This window comes from Haliotis cracherodii, unplaced genomic scaffold (genome assembly GCF_022045235.1).
Source record: "Haliotis cracherodii isolate W230 unplaced genomic scaffold, xgHalCrac1.p SCAF_23, whole genome shotgun sequence".
In the NCBI taxonomy this organism is placed as follows: domain Eukaryota; kingdom Metazoa; phylum Mollusca; class Gastropoda; order Lepetellida; family Haliotidae; genus Haliotis; species Haliotis cracherodii.
In genome coordinates, this window is record NW_027266279.1 from 12,986,422 (window position 1) to 13,008,696 (window position 22,275).

Below are 22,275 nucleotides of genomic sequence, written 5' to 3' on the forward strand. Positions count from 1 at the left end.
GCTTGTCATCATGCACTGACAGCTGTATTGTTGCTCACAATATCAATCACTGGATTATCTGGTCCAAACTTGATAATTGACAGGTTGCCATCATATGGCTGGAATATTGCGGGGTGGGGTGTGAAACAACAAACAAATCTTTTCATGCTCAATGTGGGAACTAAGACATACTGATATTGCATTTCATTTGCTGTGATTTTAGAAACAGTCAACCTACATTGCATGTAACATGGCATTCCATCATTCTGACAATCAGTACAAGTCAGGGGGCATGGGTGGCCAAGTCGTCGAAGGCACTGCAATTCGCTGTGCAGAGTTGCGTCCCTTTGGCGCGCCAGAAACCTATGATTGTGGGTTCGAATCTCGCTCCGATTATGTTTCAAGGTTTGTCAGCACCATACCCGCTCATGAAGTGGCAAACGTCTGAGACCTGCATCACTTCCGGATTTCCTCCCTCATTAAGCTGACACACCGTGATATAACTGGAATAATGTTAAAAGCGGTGTTAAACCCAACTCGCTCACTGTACAAGATAATGTTGAACATAACTTGTCTTTTAAGATAAAGTGTAAAGGCCACAACAAAAGTAATATTTTCACTTATTTCAATCTTCTTCAGCAACCCATTCTTGCATTAAAAGTCAACTATGCTGGTGGTAAGAGAAGACTAACGGATCCGAGGCAGGCTCCTGACTTGGTTGATGCATGTCATCGTGTCCCAATTGTGTGGATCGATGCTCTTGATGTCAATCACTGGATTGTCTGGTCCAGACTCGATTATTTACAGACCACCGTCACATAGCTGGATTATTGATGAGTACGGCGTTAAACAACAAAGAAACATTTCAATCATGAAAGTACAGTCTTTGACCCCCTTCCACAAAGCCACCTCGGCGCTGAGGTGATCGTAACTCCCATACTGGCTTACGATAGTCGTAGCGCAAAGATCGCTCCGTGGAAGCGTGTCCAGGGTATTAATCATAAGAGAATGATAGATTACCTTGTCTATCAGTAACATGGAAACGAGACACGATGTGGAAATACAGAGGGACATTATACATATTTGTGGCGCGCTTTATTTATTGACCAGCCCCGGGCGAAAACAGCTGGGGCGAACACACGAGCTGACATTCGTGACGAACTCGTGTCATTCCGAAGGGCGGGTCAAGTATTTCTGAAAAGGGAGGGGCCCAAAATATCAAAATCATCTCTCTGTCATTTTTACTGCCTACGTTTGGTTCCCCATCCCCAATGGACCCGCCAATCATTCCAGGACAAGCCATATATTTTTGCAGGTTACGGAAAGGGGCGAATGGTGACGATAAGAACCGAATAAACAAAGTCATACAAAAGGTTGACATTCGTGACCAACTCGTGTTATTCCGGGAATATCTTCTTGCAGGTTACGGAGAGGGGCGAGTGGTGACGAATGAAAAGGTTGACAGGTGACGTCGAGAAGGCGGGGATCCATACCTGTTGCTTGAACGAGTGTCAGATGACGTGTATATCGTTGGTCATGTCATCAAGCACATGTTTACCTGGTCCGGGTTCGATTCCACTGGCCGACGCGATAAAGATGAACTGTGTAAAATTGCAGAATGACCTTTAGTGCGCCAACACCACCGGGCGCCATGGATCATCATTAAGATGTTCAGGCGACAGTTCACATATTGACGGACTATAAATAATCCATTCTGTACAAGACAATCCAGTGATCGATATTGTTTGCAACGTTCCCCTCCGTAGAAGTACGATGACACTCACTCAACCAAGTCAACGGGCCTGGCCATCAGTTCCATTAAGTCACCCTTTACGACCTGGGGCTGTTCCACAAAGCTATCGTAGCGCTAAGGTGATTTTAACTCCCATACTTTAACGTAGACTTACGACTGTCGTTGCGTAACGATCGCTTAGTGGAACAAGGTCCAGTGGAACTGGGAACAAATCTAACCGGGAACAATTCTAACCGGCATCCCCACGTGGTTTTCTGTTTTTGATTCTGTTTTCGAATTAGACCGACAGGAATCGCTAGTTGCATTAGAGATTACGAAAAATAGTTTACATTTTTTTCGTCTGACCGCTCTATCGTTGATGAATTATGAAAATATGAATTGACTGCTATTATATATCATAATTCGTGACCAAATGCATGGTATAAGCTACTGCACTGCAACCACCTTATATATAGACTGACGTATTCCCTGACAGAAATAGATACTAGTACCTATTCGTGTTTCTTTTTAAATTGTAAACATCTTATACTTTCAACAGATTAATAGCTTTCATATTTCTCACGCATCCGATCGACCAAATTTTATGTCAATAAAAATGTTTTTATATATTCATAAATTTATTACAACCGACCAAGCTGATTGTTAGCAAAAAGTCCGCAAACCCTGAAATATTAAATAATGTGACCCAAGTAATGTTTTTACGGGGACCCGTTACATAAAGGATCGTCATTAGCAGCCTACGCAAGCTTCATCAATGGAGTGAGTGAGTGAGTGATGGCAATAAATGAGTTGTGAGCGATAGATAAATGAGTGAGTGAGTGAGTGAGTGAGTGAGTGAGTGAGTGACATCTCCCTTTGTTTAAATTGGACCAGGAAGCCACATATCCGGACATTTCTTGACGTACCCGAGCCTTCGGGTAAAGACGTTTCTGCTGCGTGATGTTTCAGTGACATTACATCGCTTTATCTGTATCTCCCGGATAACGAGTTGTATCACATGACGTCCGTCCTATCCGTGGCGTTCACTCCCCAGATGAAATATCAACAACACGAAATGAAAATCGAGAGTGACATTGCGTTTAACTGACTTCAGCATCCGTAAGTACTATTTTGGTTTTATCATATATGACTGTATTTATTAGACACATGTTCATTCTTATTGTGTCTATGAATAAAAACCTTCCCCGTTTACCGTGCTTCTGTGATAAGCTGGGTGACACTGGTCTTGTTTAGGGACCAACCATTTCCTTCTCTATGTACACAGTGGGCCTGTTCTCTTTTCGAAACAAATAATCCGATCGTAATAAAGAGAAAATATAACTTTTGCTATATTTTGACGAGATTACATAATGAAAAATGGAAGCTCAGATTCCTGATGTGTGGGTACCCAAACGATTCTGTAACCGGATGTTGTCGCGTAGTTGCGTCCCTTGCTTGTGCCACGATACGATGATGTCGATTGTGATCATTAATAGGTCATCGCTATGTCGAACCTCATGGGTGGCATGTGGTCTTATGTACAGCGCAATAGTCACCTCATGGGTGGCAAGTGGTCCTATGTACAGCGTAATAGCCACCTCATGAGTGACATGTGGTCCTATGTACAGCGTAATAGTCACCTCATTGGTGGAATGTGGTCCAGTGTACAACGCAATAGTCACCTCATGGGTGGCAAGTGGTGCGCACGCATACATTAACCCGGGCAATAATGTTGACATGTCATGGTTTAGGCTATTTTGAGCAGTCATGAATTGGAATGTGCGCTATACAAATAAATGATTTGGAGTGGTGGGTCTCGTCAAATACGACCTGCGTCAATTCGGGCTTTATTCCTATGTTATATTTTGTTAAGTACCCAGTCGTACAAGAAGGCTGGGAGAAACCTCCCCTGCACAAACCAGGAGCGCTGCGTCTTGATTAAATGTAGCAGCGATTGCAAACAAACCGTTGAGTTAGCATTGAATGGTGCCCTGTTGTTTCGTTACATCAAACCCGTTCTCAAGTTGCTTGTAATATCTACCTGTACGATGTCTAAGGCAACTCGGTCACCTGGGGAGGGGTAATAGTGGGTACATAAGGGACGCTTTAGACGACTGGACCATCTGTACCCCCGCTTACAGGTAATGGTGGGTACATAAAGGACACTTTAGAGTGAGTGAGTGAGAACGGTTTTACGCCGCTTTTAGCAATATTCCAGCAATATCACGGCGGGGGACACCGGAAATGGGCTTCACACATTGTACCCATGTCGGGAATCGAGCCCGGGTCTTCGGCGTGACGAGCGAACGCTTTAACCACCAGGCTACCCGACCGACACTGGGACGCTTTAGACGACTGGACCATCCGTGTCCCCGCTTTAAGGTAATAGTGGGTACATAAGGGACGCTTTAGACGACTGGACCATCCGTGTCCCCATTAATAGGTGATAGTGGGTACATAAGAGACGCCTCAGACGACTGGACCATCCGTGTCCCCGCTTACAGGTAATAGTGGGTACATAAGGGACGCCTCAGACGTCTGGACCATCCGTGTCCCCATTAATAGGTGATAGTGGGTACATAAGAGACGCCTCAGACGACTGGACCATCCGTGTCCCCATTAATAGGTGATAGTGGGTAATTAAGGGACGCCTCAGACGACTGGACCAACCGTGTCCCCATTAATAGGTGATAGTGGGTACATAAGAGGCGCCTCAGACGACTGGACCATCCGTGTGCCCATTAATAGATGATAGTGGGTACATAAGAGACGCCTCAGACGACTGGACCATCCGTGTCCCCATTAATAGGTGATAGTGGGTACATAAGAGACGCCTCAGACGACTGGACCATCCGTGTCCCCATTAATAGGTGATAGTGGGTACATAAGGGACGCTTTAGACGACTGGACCATCCGTGTCCCCATTAATAGGTGATAGTGGGTACATAAGAGACGCCTCAGACGACTGGACCATCCGTGTCCCCATTAATAGGTGATAGTGGGTACATAAGGGACGCTTTAGACGACTGGACCAGTGGGTACAAAAGGGACGCTGAAAGGGAACCAATGGTTTGTCTGGTCCGTCGTCATAATGCTGTAATATTGTTGAGCGCGGCGTTAAACAACAAGCAATTTACATAATGACTTATCTTATCTCGGTTATCATATTGTTGACTGAGACATGAAACAATATTCAAACATTCACTCTTTTTTTAACCAGTTGGGGGTGGTGGTGTAGCCCTAGTGGTTACAGCCTTCTCTCGTCACGTGTGTACAGTGTGCACCAATGTGCCCATTTCTGGTGTCCCCCGCCGTGATATTGCAGGAATATTGCTAAGAGCGGCGTAAAACCATACTCACCCACTCTTAACCAATTGTAATCTTTACAACTACATCACTCTCAGCTCCCCGGGGAGTATACAACCCAGCTGTCTGTAAGGTGCTGGAAGGTTCTGCATACACATTTCAACCTCCTCCTACTGGATACCCATTTGATGCTTTGAGAAACAATTCTAACAACGTCACCTGCAAAAGGCGAGACCGTTGTTCAGCGTGGGGAAGGACTATCCCAGCTGGGGACATCAACAGTGGGCATCATACTTGTAAGAATGGATGCATGTTGTTTAGTGCCGCAGCCCAGCAGAAATATCCAGCTATGTCACGCAGCTACCCGGTTGGAGACCAATCCGGCGTGTCAAGTAAACTCCCATCCAAGGCATCAACCACCGCCCGAAAATCAAAAGCGTTGATAGATTAATACATTTCACTTTGCATAGTCACTGCCCATGGGGGCACTAGGCTGCAGCAGGTGTTTGTTAGTCATGGTTCAGCATTTTCTGCAATTAGAATACAAAGATTATCATTCCATCACACAACATTGGTCTTGGCGCCGTGTTTATGCCTCGCATAAAGTTGTTCTTGTTTTACATGTAGTCCACCACACTTAAATGAAGCGGTCGACCACGATGGAGATGAATGACGAGAGGCAACGTCTGACACGCTCCCCCACCAGTGTCAGCGACTACAGTGGCCTCAGCAACACCGCCTTCAGCGACAACATCTCCCGGGAAGGTAACGTAATACCTGTTGTGCATGCAGTCGTCGTGCCGTCTTTGATAAATGGTACTCTCTTTGATAAAGGATACTCTCTTTGATAAATGATACTCTCTTTGATAAATGGTACTCTCTTTGATAAAGGATACTCTCTTTGATAAATGGTACTCTCTTTGATAAATGGTACTCTCTTTGATAAATGATACTCTCTTTGATAAATGATACTCTCTTTGATAAAGGATACTCTCTTTTATAAACGGTACTCTCTTTGATAAATGGTACTCTCTTTGATAAATGATACTCTCTTTGATAAATGATACTCTCTTTGATAAACGATACTCTCTGTGATAAGTGACACTCTCTTTGATAAACGATACTCTCTTTGATAAGTGATACTCTCTTTGATGAATGATACTCATCCTTTGATAAATGATACTCTCTTTGATGAATGATATTCATCCTTTGATAAATGATACTCTCTTTCATGAATGATACTCATCCTTTGATAAATGATAGTCTCTTGACTTGCCTTTGCCTTTGCCTTGTGTTTGTGACTGGTGCCACCGGTGGGACAGGATACTCTCACGTTTTGGCTCATGATATAGTCGTAATTGTACAATCGACTCTGTTTTGGTAAGAGATTTCTTATGAATACGGAAAGGGTTTTGTCGCTTTTTTTTTATAAATGCTACTGTCTCTTTGATAAATGACACTCTCTGGTTCTCTGGTCCGCGTGCGTCACATGGAAATTATTCTTGCATTGTCAGTAGATCTCTCGGACACATAAAACAACGATAAAGGTCCTCCGAGACATCCTGTGTCAGTAGAGCTCTTGGACGCATTAAACAACGATAAAGGTCCTCCGAGACACCCTGTGTCAGTAGAGCTCTCGGACACATAACACAACGATAAAGTTCCTCCGAGACATCATGTGTCAGTACAGCTCTCAGACACATAAAACAACGATAAAGGTCCTCAGAGACATCCTGTGTTAGTAGAGGTCTCAGACACATAAAACAACGATAAAGGTCCTCCGAGACATCCTGTGTCAGTACAGCTCTCAGACACATAAAACAACGATAAAGGTCCTCCAAGACATCCTGTGTTAGTAGAGGTCTCAGACACATAAAACAATGATAAAGGTCCTCCGACACATCCTGTGTCAGTAGAGGTCTCAGACACATAAAACAACGATAAAGGTCCCCCGAGACATCCTGTGCCCGTACAGCTCTCAGACACATAAAACAACGATAAAGGTCCCCCGAGACATCCTGTGTCAGTACAGATCCCAGACACATAAAACAACGATAAAGGTCCTCCGAGACATCCTGTGTCAGTACAGATCCCAGACACATAAAACAATGATAAAGGTCCTCCGAGACATCCTGTGGCCCTCAGACGGCAGCACGTGCCCTTAAATCTTAGAGAAATCAGGTGCCAGTAATTGTATTTGTTTGAGTTTTAGACTCCCCCGGGGTCAGCTGCCAGCCCTCCCCTGAGCCCCGACACCGACAAGAACGCAAGACTATGGATGAGGTCATCTACAACATGCGCTATTCCCACGAGAACCAAAGGTAAATCTTCCAGCTCACCTGACTGAAAATCAAGTGAACCCAGGTCGTCGCGCGATGTCCGCTGTCTGCCGTCGTTCGGGCATTTTGGCATCTTCTCATCATTGGCTTTTACCACAAGGCTACCCCCTTCGCCCCTTGTTCTTAAGAACCACAGGGCACATGGTGTAAACTGTGTGTGAATGGTAATGACAAAAGCAAGATCCATGTTTGTTCAAGGCATCACTGTTTGCACTCAACATCATTGGCGTAAACAAAGTTGCAAAAATATTTTTTAAAGTTTTTGCTAGAGTCTTTTGCACAACTTCAGATGATTGGACAAAAATAAGTGAAAAAACAATTCTTTACAAGTTAGGTGATCGACAGAGCCTTGTGGTCCTATGGTTGCCCCTTACCGAGGCATCTGATATGCAGCCAGTATGTGGTATGCGGTATAACACATGATATGTATTGGGTAAAGTTTGATGAAGCTTTGGCCTTCATTTACCCTGCTTTTCTCCTATTAATGTGACCGTGCGGCGTTAAACAAACAAACAAACAAACAAACAAACAAACAAACTGACAGTGTATAAAGCCGCATAAATCCCAACTCACTCACTCACTCACTGATGGCAGGTTCGACTGGTCGGACGACATCGAGGCTGTGAAATCAGGGGAGATGGAGGCAGGGGGGTCCGTGCATCAGGACTTCCTCAACAAACTGCGTGAGCAGCCTCTCCAGATGCAACAGAAACTCAAACTGTCCAGGTACTAACGGATACAACCAGAGTTAGGCAGGTGCCTTCTTAGCTGTACACTAAGTGAAAACACGGTGCTTGGATGCACGGGCGAGGGCTGGGCGGTTCGTGATGGATATAGGACGCCAAGGCTGTTTTAGACATAAAAGACTGTATTTCTGTTGGTCATGCACATGGTCAACACACCGCCTAGAGGCTGCCATTTTGGTACATATGGAAATTGGAAAATGGTAAAGGAAACGAAATCAAATATAACAAAAGTGGAATTGAACAACGAAACGAAATAATAGACATTTGGCCTCAAAAGGCTTTCTGACACTAAGTAGGAAGTTGTCTCCACCACTTTACTACGCATTTGGTATAGCCTTCAATAGTATACCACAGGCAGGCAATTGTATTCACCCGGGCCTCGTTCCTCAAAGCGATCTGAGCGCTACAATGATCGTAAGCCAATGTTAAAGTATGGGACTTACAATCACCTTAGCGCTAAAATTGCTTTGAGGAACGGGGCCCTGTATACTACAGGTTGAGGCTCGTGAAGATCCGGGGTAGAATATGTCTTCGGCAACCCATTCCTGTCGTAAAAAGTGACTATGCTTGTCGTAAGAGGTGACTAACGGGATCGAGTGGCCAGGCTTGCCGAACAGCTTTATACATGTCATCGTATCCCACTTGCGTAGATCGATGCTCATGATGTCCATCACTGGATTGTCTGGTCCAGACTCGATGTTATACATGTATATAGCTGTCATATAGCTGGAATATTGCTGATTGTGGCGTTAAACAACAAAGAAACAATCTGCAGGTTGACAATAGCCTGAAATAGTAAACCAAAGATAGGCAGATGCTTTTTCAGTGTACATGTAGGCAATTATCTTCATCGGTATAATGCAGACTGACCAAAACCTTCAATAGTTTTCCCCAGGTTGGCAGATACCACAGGTAGATGTTGCTTGCCCTCCGTATATATTCCGGGTTAGAAGACCCGTGAACATCTGGGTTAGACTATGTCTTCAGCAACCCATGCATGCCGTAAAAGGCGACTAACGGGATCGGGTGGTCAGGCTCGCTGACTTAGTTGAAGCATGTCATCGATCCCAATTGCGTGCATCAATGCTCATGATATTAATCACTGGATTGTCTGGTCAAGACTTGATTATTTACAGACCGCCGTCATAGAGCTGGAATATTGCTGAGTGCGGCTTTAAACAACAAACCATCCAACCAACCAACCGGGTTAGAAAAAGCCAACATTACCACAGTGTCTAGACATGAAAACCACGTCTATCACATGCAATTAGACACGGAATAAAATAAACATTCTGAGGGCAAATAAAATCCTGTACCTTCCTTACATTTATATGTTGATATTCAGGTTATTATGGGCTATTGTGATACAACATTATGATTATGTGTATTCAATAACAGATACTGCTGATGTTTATATTTCTGCCCCATGTACAGCTACCTCAGAAGCAATCTTGACGCAGATTCCATGTACACAAGCTTAAAAAATAGAACAACGAAATCCCAGGTAATGCTACGGATCACTTGATATGCAAATGACATATAATGATGGAAAGTTATAAGGGAACGAGTGAAAAGGGAAGCAAGCCTTTGACGTGACATCACGTTTTTGAAACATCACGTGTTTGAAGCGACTTCATGCGTTTAGCGTGACAGCACGTGTTTGAAGTGACATGCGTTTAACGTGACAGCACGTGTTTGAAGTGACATCATGCGTTTAACGTGACAGCACGTGTTTGAAGCGACTTCATGCGTTCAACGTGACAGCAGTGTTTGAAGTGACATCATGCGTTTAACGTGACAGCACGTGTTTGAAGCGACTTCATGCGTTTAACGTGACAGCACGTGTTTGAAGTGACATCATGCGTTTAACGTGACAGCACGTGTTTGAAGCGACTTCATGCGTTCAACGTGACAGCAGTGTTTGAAGCGACTTCATGCGTTCAACGTGACAGCAGTGTTTGAAGTGACATCATGCGTTTAACGTGACATGACGTGTTTGAAGTGGCACCAAGTGCTGAAAGTGACACTACCTGTTTGACTTGAGCTCAAGTACATAGACCGGATATGGTTTGGTTTGTCAACACCTTAACGTTTGTGGGTTTCTCCAGGTGCTAAAAACCACAGCACTAGCACCACTTCGCCCATCCACTCACATCTAGCTGACACGCCGGAAGTGCTGTTCATTGCGACGTTCCCCCAAACTGAGTGAGTGAGTGAGTGAGTATGGTTTTACGCTGCTTTTAGCAATATTCCAGCAATATCACGGCGGGGGAACACCAGAAATGGGCTTCACACATTGTACCCAAGTCGGGAATCGAACCCGGGTCTTCGGCGTGACGAGCGAACGCTTTAACCACAAGGCTACACGACCGCCCCAATAGCACCATAAATAGGGTAATTCTCACCGCTGGGATATTGCTAAAAGAAGGATAAAAATACACCCCCTCGCACACACACACGTCATCATTGGCGGATCCAGGTGGGTGCTTGCGTGCTTTACTTGATACTGGCTTTGGTTCAAATAATAAACGTCAACGCCAGAGAATAACCAATCATCCGCAGACACAGATTCCAAAAGGGTAAAACAGCAGTGAAATTTATATGTGAATGGATCACTGCAAATCAATTTTTGACACCAGTTGTACTCGAGAAGGGCAAGCAACCACTACTCACACACCTTTCTGCACATATAAGAGCCTGCTGGTCGACGCCGCACAGCAGTACGTCTTCCCTGCGACGACGGCCTGCCAACGTATGTTATCATAGGCTCTGTTTTATGTTTTTCCACGACACATAATGTTTTCATTCAACATTAAAGTTACTTTATGACGTATGTGTTTGTGTAAACCGCCAGATATTTGCTGCACTGTCGGCCTTGTTGTGAAATACTTGGAAATATATTTTCATATATTCAAGGCTTCAAGGATCTACGGTGACTTTGGAATCGGACTGTGGAGGAAGAACATAACAAAGATATCTGGTAGGCATGTTATAACACTGTCCAAGATGCTGCAGTGTTCTTTTTTCACTGGAGTACGAACCGCCTCCGTGGTCTAGTGGTAGAGCGTCCGCCCGGAGAGCGGAAGGTCCGGGGTTCGATCCCCGACCGCGTTATACGAAAAGACGTTAAAAGATGGTATTTGTTGTTACCCTGTCTGGCGCTCGGCATTAAGGGGCGAAAACAAGGACTGGTCGGCTAGGAGTCAGTATACTGTGTCTGAGTGGGGTATTCATATTAAACTGCGGCATGGTATCTCAGTGAGCTAGTACTATAAATCGGCATCAGTCCGGACTAGTACAAGCAGCCACACAAGAACATGTACGTCGCTATATAAGTGCAATAATCTTGGACGCGACGTTAAACCCAATTTCACCTCACCTCATTTAAATACAAAATGCACAGAGAACTTCAGCTGACCTCAGACCAGGGCCTGATTACTCAGTTGGACCACTGTCCCCCGCCGTGATATTGCTGGAATATTGCTAAAAGCGGCATAAAACCTTACTCACTCACTCAGTTGGACCACCATGCCGAGATTCCAGGTTAGAATAGGACCCGAGCAACATTTGCGGCCATTATGTGGAATGGGTAGTCAGGCTCGGTGACTTGGTTGATGCGCTGGATCATTGCTCTTAATCGCTGGGTTGTCTGGTCAGGACTCGATTATTTACAGACCGCCGTCATATAGCTGGAATAGTGCTTAGTGCGGCGTTAAAAGAGAAAACACACTCACTGTACAGTTGATTGGATAAGTTAATCAAAGAGTTTCTGAAAGAGCTTATGATGTCTGTTAAAAATACTAATTTATGAGTTATGTTGTATTTGCTCCCCCGGCAGCCTACCACGGCAGCAACGTCGCCTCCTACTTCCTCTTCCTGCGGTTCCTCACCTACCTCAACGTATTCATAGCCCTGCTTCTCCTTGCCTTCATCAGTGTACCACAGGTAGGCATGTTCTTTCAGCACTATACCACAGGTAGGCAGGTTCTTTCAGCACTATACCACAGGTAGGCAGATAGTTTTTACTTGTATATCATAAGAAAGCAGATACCTTAACCAGTATACAGGTAGGCACATGCCTTCATCAGGATACAATCTAGAGACAAGAGGTAGGTAGAAACACTATTACTAATCACCGGTGTACCACAGGTAGGCATATATATTCACCAGTGTACCACAAGTATATTATTTTCGCGAGCCTTCTGAGGGTAAAAAATAACTGAAAAAGCTTCACATTGTGCCTACCGAGAAAGTCTGTTACAACACATATGAACATTACGATATACCCGTTAAACCGGATATATATTGGTACAGAATATTTCTCATGAAGCGGTTCCCTCTATATTAGTATTTTACACTATTCATGTGTTTCAGATCCTCTCAGGGGATGCGACCATTCCAGACGACGTTGTCGGATATTTTGTACGTAGATGATGAAGTGTTCATTCCCCGATTGCCAATCGTAATTTGGGAAACGAGGTCTTGTCCATCTTGAGTGAGTGACTGAATGGGGTTTTAGGCCACTTTGAACAGTATTTCAGTTGTAATATGGCGTATCAGATCATTTTAGTGGGGATGGTCAACATGCAGATTTGGTTTGGTCGAAATAAGTGAGTGAGTTTTACGCAGCTTTTAGCAATATTCCAGCAACATCGCACTTTGAACCCAGGCTGGGATTTTGGAGCCATATTTGCAAAAAGAGATATATTTTTTTTAATTAAAACGATGAGCCTAAATATTTCTTTTGCAACAGTGTATTTTTCTTTGCTGACAATTTCATTTATTTCAACTGCCAGACGATTTTTTTTTTCAAGCTTAATCTGGGACAATCTAAACTGAACTGCAAAAGAAACTTTGCACATTTGAAAAAAATGTGATCTTAAATTAGTTGTACTGTCAAACCAAAATAGGCACAAACACATAAGCCAAACGCATTGTTGTTGTACCTGGCAATGCGCACGTGTTTTTGAGAAAGTGCGAAAAATGTAAAATCACGTGATGACATTGCTGGTAGAAATGCACGTGCAACAGTGGGGCTATAACAACTGCACAGTAGCAGTGCCAAACATGCACATTGTAAAAAAACCACATTTGAAATGCCAAGAACAACGTGAGCGAGCAATTGGGATGGTCCAGATGGGGGCCACGCAAGAACCTTTGGCTGTTCCCGTGTTGCCGTTGGAAACAGCGTTTTAGACAGACTGCAAGGACATCTGACAGTCCCAGGACAGGAAGACCACGGGTCACTACGCCACCGGTATCTGCGAACGTTGTACCTCCTCAACCGCTTCCTCACAGTGACGTTATCAGTGAATGCTTGGGGTCGGCGGTTGAGCACAAACACATTGACCAGACGACTTCGGGCAGCAGGTATCAGGGCCTACCGACAGTTCAGAGGACAGATGTTGACCGCTGAACATCGACGCAGACGAATACGATGGGCTAATACAGTGCGACGGTGGCAGCGTCGGGATTGGCAACGCTAGGTCTTTACGGACGAAAGCAGGTTCTGTTTGTTTAGAGTTGATGGCAGACAGCGTGTCTACCGTCGCAGAGGTGAACGGACAGCTGATTGCTGCGTTCAAGAAGTCGTTTCTTACGGTGGAGGTGGCTTAAAGGCGAGGGGGGAATTTGTGGGGACCAGACAACGCCACTCGTCGTCATCAATTGAAACCTCAATGCGCAACGCTATGACATCCTCCCTCCAGTAGTGCTGCCCTACCTCCAGCAACCTTCCGAGGTTTTTAGTACCAACACGATAACGCCTGGCCCCACACAGCTCGTATCGTTGTGGACTTCCTTGCCAACAACAACGTCAACGTCTTACCGTGGCCGACATGTTCTCCTGACTTATCACCCATAGAACACCTTTGGGACGTCTTGGACAGGCGAGTTAGAGTCCGACCACACCCTCCCGCCAACAGACAAGAGTTGATACGAGGTCCACAAGATGAATGGAACAGCTTGCCACGTGACCACGTTTGACGTTTTTCGTCCGTCGTAGAGCCTTTGCATGTATGAAGGCACGGGGTGGCCATCTTCGGTATTAAAGTAACAAATTTTATGTCTGTGACCACTTTCCGTGTTTGAACGAATTGCACCGAAAACCTGGACAACTAAATTTTCAACTCCCACTGAGTTTGTTTTTCTGGTGTACAATATTTAACCACAAAATGTCAAGTTTGAATTGTTCAATACTCTGTGGAATTGTTAGTTTATTAAATATATCATATATATATTATTACGTATCAAACTTCTGTTATTTTATAGCTCATAAATTACAGTCACTTCAGTCTGGTGCAAAGTTTCTTTTGCCGTTCAGTTTATTCTTTTCGATAAGATCACTAAAATGTAAACTTTTGGGTGGGGCTTATTTATGGAGTCGGTCTGTCCTGAAAAACGAGGTATGTTTAACATGGTCTAATGTGGTTGAATGTATAGAATGTTTATACAGGGGGAGCTATCCACAAGCGTCATGTTCTACGGGGCGTACAGCAACACAACATGGGGGTATTACGAACGACCGATGGCGTACTTCCTCACATGGGGCTCCGTCAACTTGCTGTCTTTTATTGTCATAATTCTCAGGTAAAACTATTTTATTCCAAAGTGATCTTTTAAAAAAACATGACCGCAAAGTAAGTTACATCACACGTTATGTCTTAGGAGTAACTCTACTCTTGCGATCCTGTACCTAGGGCAGCCTTTAAAAAAGACAAGGCTGGTGCACATCTGGCGTGTGTCGATCGGACATGTATCACATTACACGTTACTTCCACGGAGTACAGATATCAGAGCACCGCTTTATCGACAGAAAACATAAACAGACATAAACATTATATTTCATATAATTATTTCATGTATTTTCCATCCATCTGACATAGCCCATTCCCTCTTCGTTCAATGGTGCTTAACTTAAATGGGTAATATGGCGTTCACGGAACCATCAGCCCCTTTCTCTTCCATTGTGGGCTGAAATTTAGAACTCCGTTTTCTTCTCGTGGCACCTGTTGGATTATAACAGTACACACATTTATTTATTAACCTCTATGCTCTCTAAAGGTACCACAATTTGCCATGCAGAGTTGCCAGAAACTTAAGATCGTAGATTCTAATCCCAGGCCCTGTCTTATATTTCTAGGTTGTCAGCTCGTGGGTTTCACCGGTTGTAAAGGTCTAATATGTGTATCACTATGAGCTTCCCCTTCCATTAAGCCGACTCGCCGTGATATAACTGAAATATTGTTCAAAGTGGTGATAAACCACACTCAGTATATTGTCTGGTCGCATAGTACTGGTGGCGTTATAATCTTGAACTGTAACTGGTTATATAACGGCAGTGTAGTCATTCCAGTTTTCTTCTCCAGTATGTTGTTTCGGTTCCGGAGGACCAAATACAGCAGTTCTGACGAGGAGCTGACTTACACCTGGCGTCTCTTCACGTCCTGGGACTACTCTGTGTATGAGAAGCAAGGAGCCAGTGACCGGAAGGAAGCCATTAAAACGGCAATGTTGGTAAGGGGGAGTAACTCTGTTCAAGGGAAACTTGAACCTTATTGATAACATGATGATAATTGTATGTATTATGCTGTTTGGACTGTAGGTTTGATTAATCTTCAAACAACAAATCACTTTTAAAGACTAACGTAGCTTGTATTGCCATGTGCATTTTGACATTGAAATAGGTCACACCTAATATTTTCGTTCCTTTCTACATAAATACTCTAAACGAGGGTGGACCTGGACAATTCACCAGTACTTCTGTAAATAACATAATCAGGCATAATTTGAATTTTGGTCGGTTGGATTGTAAATGAGGTGCACAATATAATGCAAGTAAAGTAAAAGTCTAAGAAAATGAGTCTTAAATTCATAATTAATAAGAACACGATAACGCTTTCTTTTGCCTTTTCGTATATATTCAATTAATCTCCAAAGAACGACCAGCTCAGTGAAGAAAAGAGAAGTGTGATGTAGAGTTTTCACTCCACATCCGACGTAAGCAGTATGAATATTCCGTATGTGTTATCGTAAATGAAGCCATAGAGGTGGGGGTGGAATGGGGTTTAACGTCGCGTCCAAGATAATTGCAATTATATAGCAACATGTGTGGCTGCTTATACTAGTCCGGACTGATGCCGATTAATAGTGCTAACACAGTAGATACCATGCCGCAGTTTAACATGAATACCCCATTCAGATACAAAACACTGACTCCGAACCGACCAGCCCCTGTTTTAGCCCCATTATGCCGAGTGCCAGGGCAACAACAAGTATCAACAATCTTTCAACGTTTGTAGCCATAGAACAGCCTGTGCATATCTTGTCACTATCAATCAATCAATCTTTATTGTATGAAAGGCCATTGGCCCATATACACATACAGATAAACAATATCATTTACAGCTGTACAGCGCATTATATAATTATTGGATAACTAATATGATGCTTGACATGTAATAGAGGTATTGTAATAACAGTGGTAACAACCACAGTGGCAGCAGTAGTAGTATAAAATACAAAAGGAATACAAAAGGAATGAAATGGAAATATGAAGTTTTACGTCGCAAAGGCTTTCGGCCATAGCGCGACGTTCAATACAAAAGGATCTATCAGTAATATACTCATCAAGTCAAGACAATTTGACAATTTTATTTGACATGCATTTCTAGTAGAAACAAACAAACAAAATGAAATGTAGATACTCCGTATCTAGATGCGAGAGTTTCAAAACAACTAATTATTTCTGGATATTTTGGATTTACTAAGTAATTTACTACGCACTCGTAGACTTTGATAGATGTATTGTAATATCTTAGTTAATTTTTGACCAGGGATACCATTACAGGATAATATTTTGTTCATGGAATAGTTCTTCTTAGTGATATCAGGCATATATTTCAATCTTAGGTTGTCGTAAATTGGACATATAAACAAAAAGTGTAATTCGTTTTCAATATGGTTTTCGCAGAATGGACACAAACGCATATCCTTAGGAATAGAGGAGAAGCGACCCCTGTTGCACATCAAATCATTTAACCCTAGCCTAAGTTTAATAAATGTGTCTCTAATCTTTCTGTCTGTTATTGTGTGCAGGTAAACCTCTGGTGTCAGACAATATTTAAAGGTTTTATAGAAGTCGTAGCGTGCACTGTTATCTAGTGACGACCTCCAATTTTGAGTAAACATATCAATTGCATATATCACATATGTCAGCATCCATCCACTGATTTCTAGGAACTTGTGCGGGAAGACCGAGGGAGGAAAAAAAGGAAACAGCGTGGGCTGTGCTCAAGGTAATGATGATTTTGGTGTTGCTGCTGCTGCTCATGATAATGATGTTAATGGTGGTGATGAGGTTGATGCTGCTGGTGAGGTGGTGTTGGTGATGATGTTGATGGTGGCGATGATGTTGATGAAGCTGGTGATGCTGATGCGCTTCTACCACCTGCGTCACTTGTGGACTTTCCACAGACACTAAGCTGACATGCCGTGATATAATTGTAGTACGCTAGGTGACGTTAAAGCCAACACGCTTTACATTTGTATATGCCCCCTGAAGATCAGGATTTCAGCTGGTCTTCATCAACCCATGCTTGTAAGAGGCGACTAACGGTTTGGGTGGTCCAGCTCACTCACTTGGTTGATGTATGTCATCGTATCCCGGGGGCACGGGTGGCCCAGTCGTCTAAGGCGACGCGATTCGCTGTGCAGAGTTGCGTCCCTTGGCCACGCCAGAAACCTATGATTGTGGGTTCGAATCCCGGTTCGCCCCGATTATGTTTCTAGGTTTGTCAGCACCATACCCGTGCTCGTGGATTTCACCGAAGTTGTAAACATCTGAGACCTGCATCTCTTCGGGCTTTCCTCCCACATTAAGCTGACACGCCGTGATATAACTGGAATACTGTTAAAAAGCGTCGTTAAACCCACTTTATCATATATCATCGTATCCCAACTGTGTAGACTCGATTATTTACAGACCGCCGTCATAAAGCTGGATTATTGCTGACTGCAGCGTTAAAAACAAACAAATCTTTGTAAACACTATGTAAATGAACGCCTTACCCCAACATCTCACTCTGACATACTTGATGATATGTGAATATGGATTCACGTTTCGATTGGTGCCAAGTGTGATATTTTTCATATCGCTATATAACTTCGAAATGCCTTACAAATGTCAGGGTTAAAATGATAACGAAGGTTAAAATAAGTTCTGGTACCTGAAGGACAGACGTTGAAATAAATGTATTGTTAACATAAATATGTTCTTTTCTATAGACTTTTCCCCTATATGAATCCAGTTATAAATATACCGTTACACGAGTAAACTGGTCAAATCATGGTCATTGAGCACATGACCACGCTTAATGCACAGAATAATTCACAATATAAACCTTTGGATTCAGAAATTGAAAAGGGGACGATCAGTCTAAATCCAAAGGGGCACACTTTCTAAATTACAGCTGCTTAGTTTCACCGATTTCGAAGATAGAGCAAATGTATTATTCTTGGCACTGAATTACCATGTCATTGAGTGTTCCGTGGCGCACTTGAAAAAGGAAACATTTCTATACTGTATGCTATCACAGTTTGTACAACATTTACGTCACCGTCGGCGTAGGTGCTTGCTGGTGTTGCTGAGGCTGGTGGTGAACGTGCTGGTATTGGCGGTGTTGGGAGGCAGTGGCTACCTCATCTTCCTTGTAGCCAACATCAAAGAGACGGCGGTGCCTTTACCAGATTTCTTCAGCGATTTCCTTGATAAATACGAGGTGAGTGGGATCCTAGCCTAGTCATAGCAGCGCCACCTGGTCGAGTCTGGTGCACACAAATCGCAGGCTAGAGGGGGCATGCTTGTTTTCTTAGGGGACACATGCGAATCCAAGTTTGCTAATGAACAACATCCTCGGGAGCTAGGGGTATATTCATAGTTGTCAACAATTCTCTTAGCTTCACCTTACCTCGGCTCGTTAAGGTCAAACACATTTCCCCTCTTGGCGGCAGCGTCGAGTGAACTAGCAGTACCCACTTGCAACTTTGCTCTGAGCTCGGATATTTCCGGTGCCCTCACATTATTCGCTACCCATAGCTATACATTGCCTTTCAACAAATTGCCTTTGTCAAGCGCCCATGTGCCGTGCTTGGCGCCAAGAAGACTAAGGGAGATAACTCTCAGTTCCCTCGAGCTTAGTGAAGTTCTATTTACCTAACACTTATCAAAACTGAATTTAAGTTACCCCAAATTATACACAATATATAACCAACGAGCTATCCGGGCTTACGGTGTTAATGTTCGTATATCCATGATTTGATATCGTTCAATAATGTTCAACTTCACACTTTCCTGTCACTGACTTACCCACCTGATCCAGCAATAACGGAGACGAGTGAAACCGCCTCACCTGTTTCACATTTACATCTTTGCATAAAGATTCAGAGAGACAAAAAAAAAAACTATCCACAAGAATATTTTCAAAAATGTTTTATAACTAAAGCAGATTTAGACATAACACTCTTATGTTTCAAACATATTTTGTTGCAGCTCCCTCTGGTGGTTACAGGTCTGAAGTTGATAGTCCCCCTTATATTCGACCAGCTGATCAGGCTAGAACAGCGGCACCCACGAACGGAGCTGAAACTGACCATTGGCAGGTACAGTTGGATATATTAACGAACAAATAGATTATTTGTGTCTGTTTTGAACTTATGATTCTGGAAAACAAAAATATATCCAAAATAATTAAAATATGATAGTGCCATTTATTTCCTGTCGAAATCTGGGTTATAATTGGTCTTAGCTGACATGCTTGCACACTAAGCTGTCATACCATTTTATACCTGTATTGCCCTGACCGACGTTAAACCCAACTCTCATTACATTTGTATACGCCCCCGTGAATATCCGGGTTAGAATTGGTCTTCAGCAAGCCATGCTTGTCGTACGAGGCGACCAACGAATGGTCAGGCTCCCTTTCTTGGTTGATGCATGTCATCGTAACCCAATTGCGTAGATCAATGCTCATGATGTCAATCTCTGAATTGTCTGGTCCAGACTCGGTTATTTACAGACCACCGTCCTATATTGGAATATTGTTGATTGCGGCACAAACAAATGCTAATCATGCCATAGTGTACTGGATTGTCCGTTCCATACTCGATTATTTACAGACCGCCATCATACAACTGGAATACAACGAACGTTAACAACAAACAAACCATTTAAAAAGAACAGTAAAAATTCTCTTAGCACACTGTGAAAGTGGGTATGGGGATCTTCACTCATCGCCTTATTTCCGTTATCATACAGAATATGCACACAATATAATACAATTTACAAAATCTCAACGAACATAATTTTGGATAAAGGGAAGGTAACTGTTCAGTTGTCTTAATTATGTTTTCTTATCACTTCGATATGTGATGCACTCACCAATATTCCAGGTATATGACGGCGGTCTGTAAATAATCGAGTCTGGACCAGACAATCCAGTGATTAATATCATGAGCATCGATCCTCGCAATTGGGATCGATGACATGCATCATCAACCAAGTCAGCGAGCCTGACCACCCGATCCCGTTAGTCGCCTCTTACGACAAGCACAGTCGCCTTTTACGGCAAGCATGGGTTACTGAAGACCTATTCTACCCCGGATCTTCACAGTTAAAGATTCCCCCCGTTACATTTGAACTGCACGATAGTCTACGAGGTTCACTAAACTAAGCCGCTCCTGTTAGTCATAGATACGAATTAAATAGAGGTCGGGCTTTAATAATGGCCAGGTCTAAAGTTCACTGAAATTGTTGAGGTCTTGTCAGGGTTTTAATAGAGGAAATGTGGTACTCAGCCCCTCACTTCATGATCTGTTATCGCCAACAGGACGACGTTGTTCTACGTCGCTAGCCTCATCGTCTTCGTCGTCTCCTTGTATGACGTCACTACTGAATGTATCGGGAGCACTGCAAACTCCACCATGGAACAGGTAGTCCGTCTGTTGTGCCAATGGGCGCGGGTGGCCCAGTGAATTAATGCGTCGCATTTCGCTGTAGAGAGCTCCGTCCCCATTCGTGACCAACTCGTGTTATTCCGGGACAAGCCGAATGGCGACTCGTGCCCCTCTCGTGGCCATTTTTACGTACGGGTTCCGTCTTAGCGCAAACGGGCATACCTAAAACAATTGTCTACTCCTTGCGTAATGGCTCGCATAGATTTCCCCATATACACTCCATATTTCAGATGCAATTTAAAGCACATGCGGAATTATACAGTATGATTGAAAACATTTAACGGTGTCTTGGGTATATTTTTAGATGCAAGACATATGTCAAATCAAAAATTATTTCTGAGGGATTCTTTGACGAAGAACTTGAAATCATACGCGCATTCGGATTGGTTTGTCGTATTTTCGCACTTAACATTCATCGACAGGGGGACGAGTCTTCTTGCAGGTTTCGGAAAGGGGCGAGTGGTGACGAATGCTCCGTCCCATAACTGCCAGAGTCCGCTGCAGGCTCCTCAACAGCGCCGTCCGGTATCGCTCGTTCCTCAAAGCCTTACTTACTAAAATAGCTTGATATCAGCGCCACCTGTCGGTACTGCGAAAAACTTGGGATTTGCTAGTGGTCAGACGGTCTTAGGCACGTCAGGAACCCCTGGTTCGAATCCAAATTCACCCCAGAGCAAAATCGTGGGTAACGCCGCTTTGAATAGCATTTCAGTTATATAACATCATTGCAGCTGAATGTCGGAGGAAAAAGCCCGAAGTGAAAAATGCAAAGTAATAGGTAGTGGCAGATCTGCGAATTGAAACGACGCCAGTCAAATTTGGGACGCAGCTGATACCGTGTTTTAAACCACTCGGCCACCCATGCCCCTGTAACACTGAGAAAGTATAGGCTAATTCAGATTTACATGTAGAGAGCACTTTAATGTGATTTCACGAGGAAAGGAATTCTATTGCAGGCTTTAAAAGACTTTACATAAACTGTTCAGCTATTTGTTTGGACATTCGCCACCACACGCAACTTTCCCTGCCACAAATGATGTTGGGAGTGCCATTCATTTTAATTATTTCCTGCTCTTTCTCATAATGTATTCATTCTCATAATGTATGTAAGACCCGGGTTCGATTCCCAACATGGGTACAATGTGTGAAGCCCATTTCTGGT

General features: G+C 43.5%; 1 protein-coding gene across 1 annotated transcript in view; it reads left to right on the top strand.

The window, feature by feature from the left end:
* The first annotated feature begins 2,751 nt into the window (after nucleotides 1–2,751).
* LOC139471531 (transmembrane channel-like protein 3) overlaps nucleotides 2,752–22,275 on the top strand; it is a 57,284-nt gene continuing 37,760 nt past the window's right edge. Inside the window, exons 1-14 of the mRNA XM_071253906.1 lie at nucleotides 2,752–2,830; nucleotides 5,645–5,782; nucleotides 7,230–7,338; nucleotides 7,951–8,082; nucleotides 9,537–9,606; nucleotides 11,019–11,082; nucleotides 11,941–12,047; nucleotides 12,477–12,524; nucleotides 14,557–14,690; nucleotides 15,470–15,617; nucleotides 17,340–17,398; nucleotides 18,730–18,880; nucleotides 19,651–19,760; nucleotides 20,987–21,089. Of these exons, the coding sequence (XP_071110007.1) occupies nucleotides 5,659–5,782; nucleotides 7,230–7,338; nucleotides 7,951–8,082; nucleotides 9,537–9,606; nucleotides 11,019–11,082; nucleotides 11,941–12,047; nucleotides 12,477–12,524; nucleotides 14,557–14,690; nucleotides 15,470–15,617; nucleotides 17,340–17,398; nucleotides 18,730–18,880; nucleotides 19,651–19,760; nucleotides 20,987–21,089 (1,359 nt within the window). The 5' untranslated portion in view covers nucleotides 2,752–2,830; nucleotides 5,645–5,658. The remainder of the gene's footprint in view (nucleotides 2,831–5,644; nucleotides 5,783–7,229; nucleotides 7,339–7,950; nucleotides 8,083–9,536; nucleotides 9,607–11,018; nucleotides 11,083–11,940; nucleotides 12,048–12,476; nucleotides 12,525–14,556; nucleotides 14,691–15,469; nucleotides 15,618–17,339; nucleotides 17,399–18,729; nucleotides 18,881–19,650; nucleotides 19,761–20,986; nucleotides 21,090–22,275) is intronic.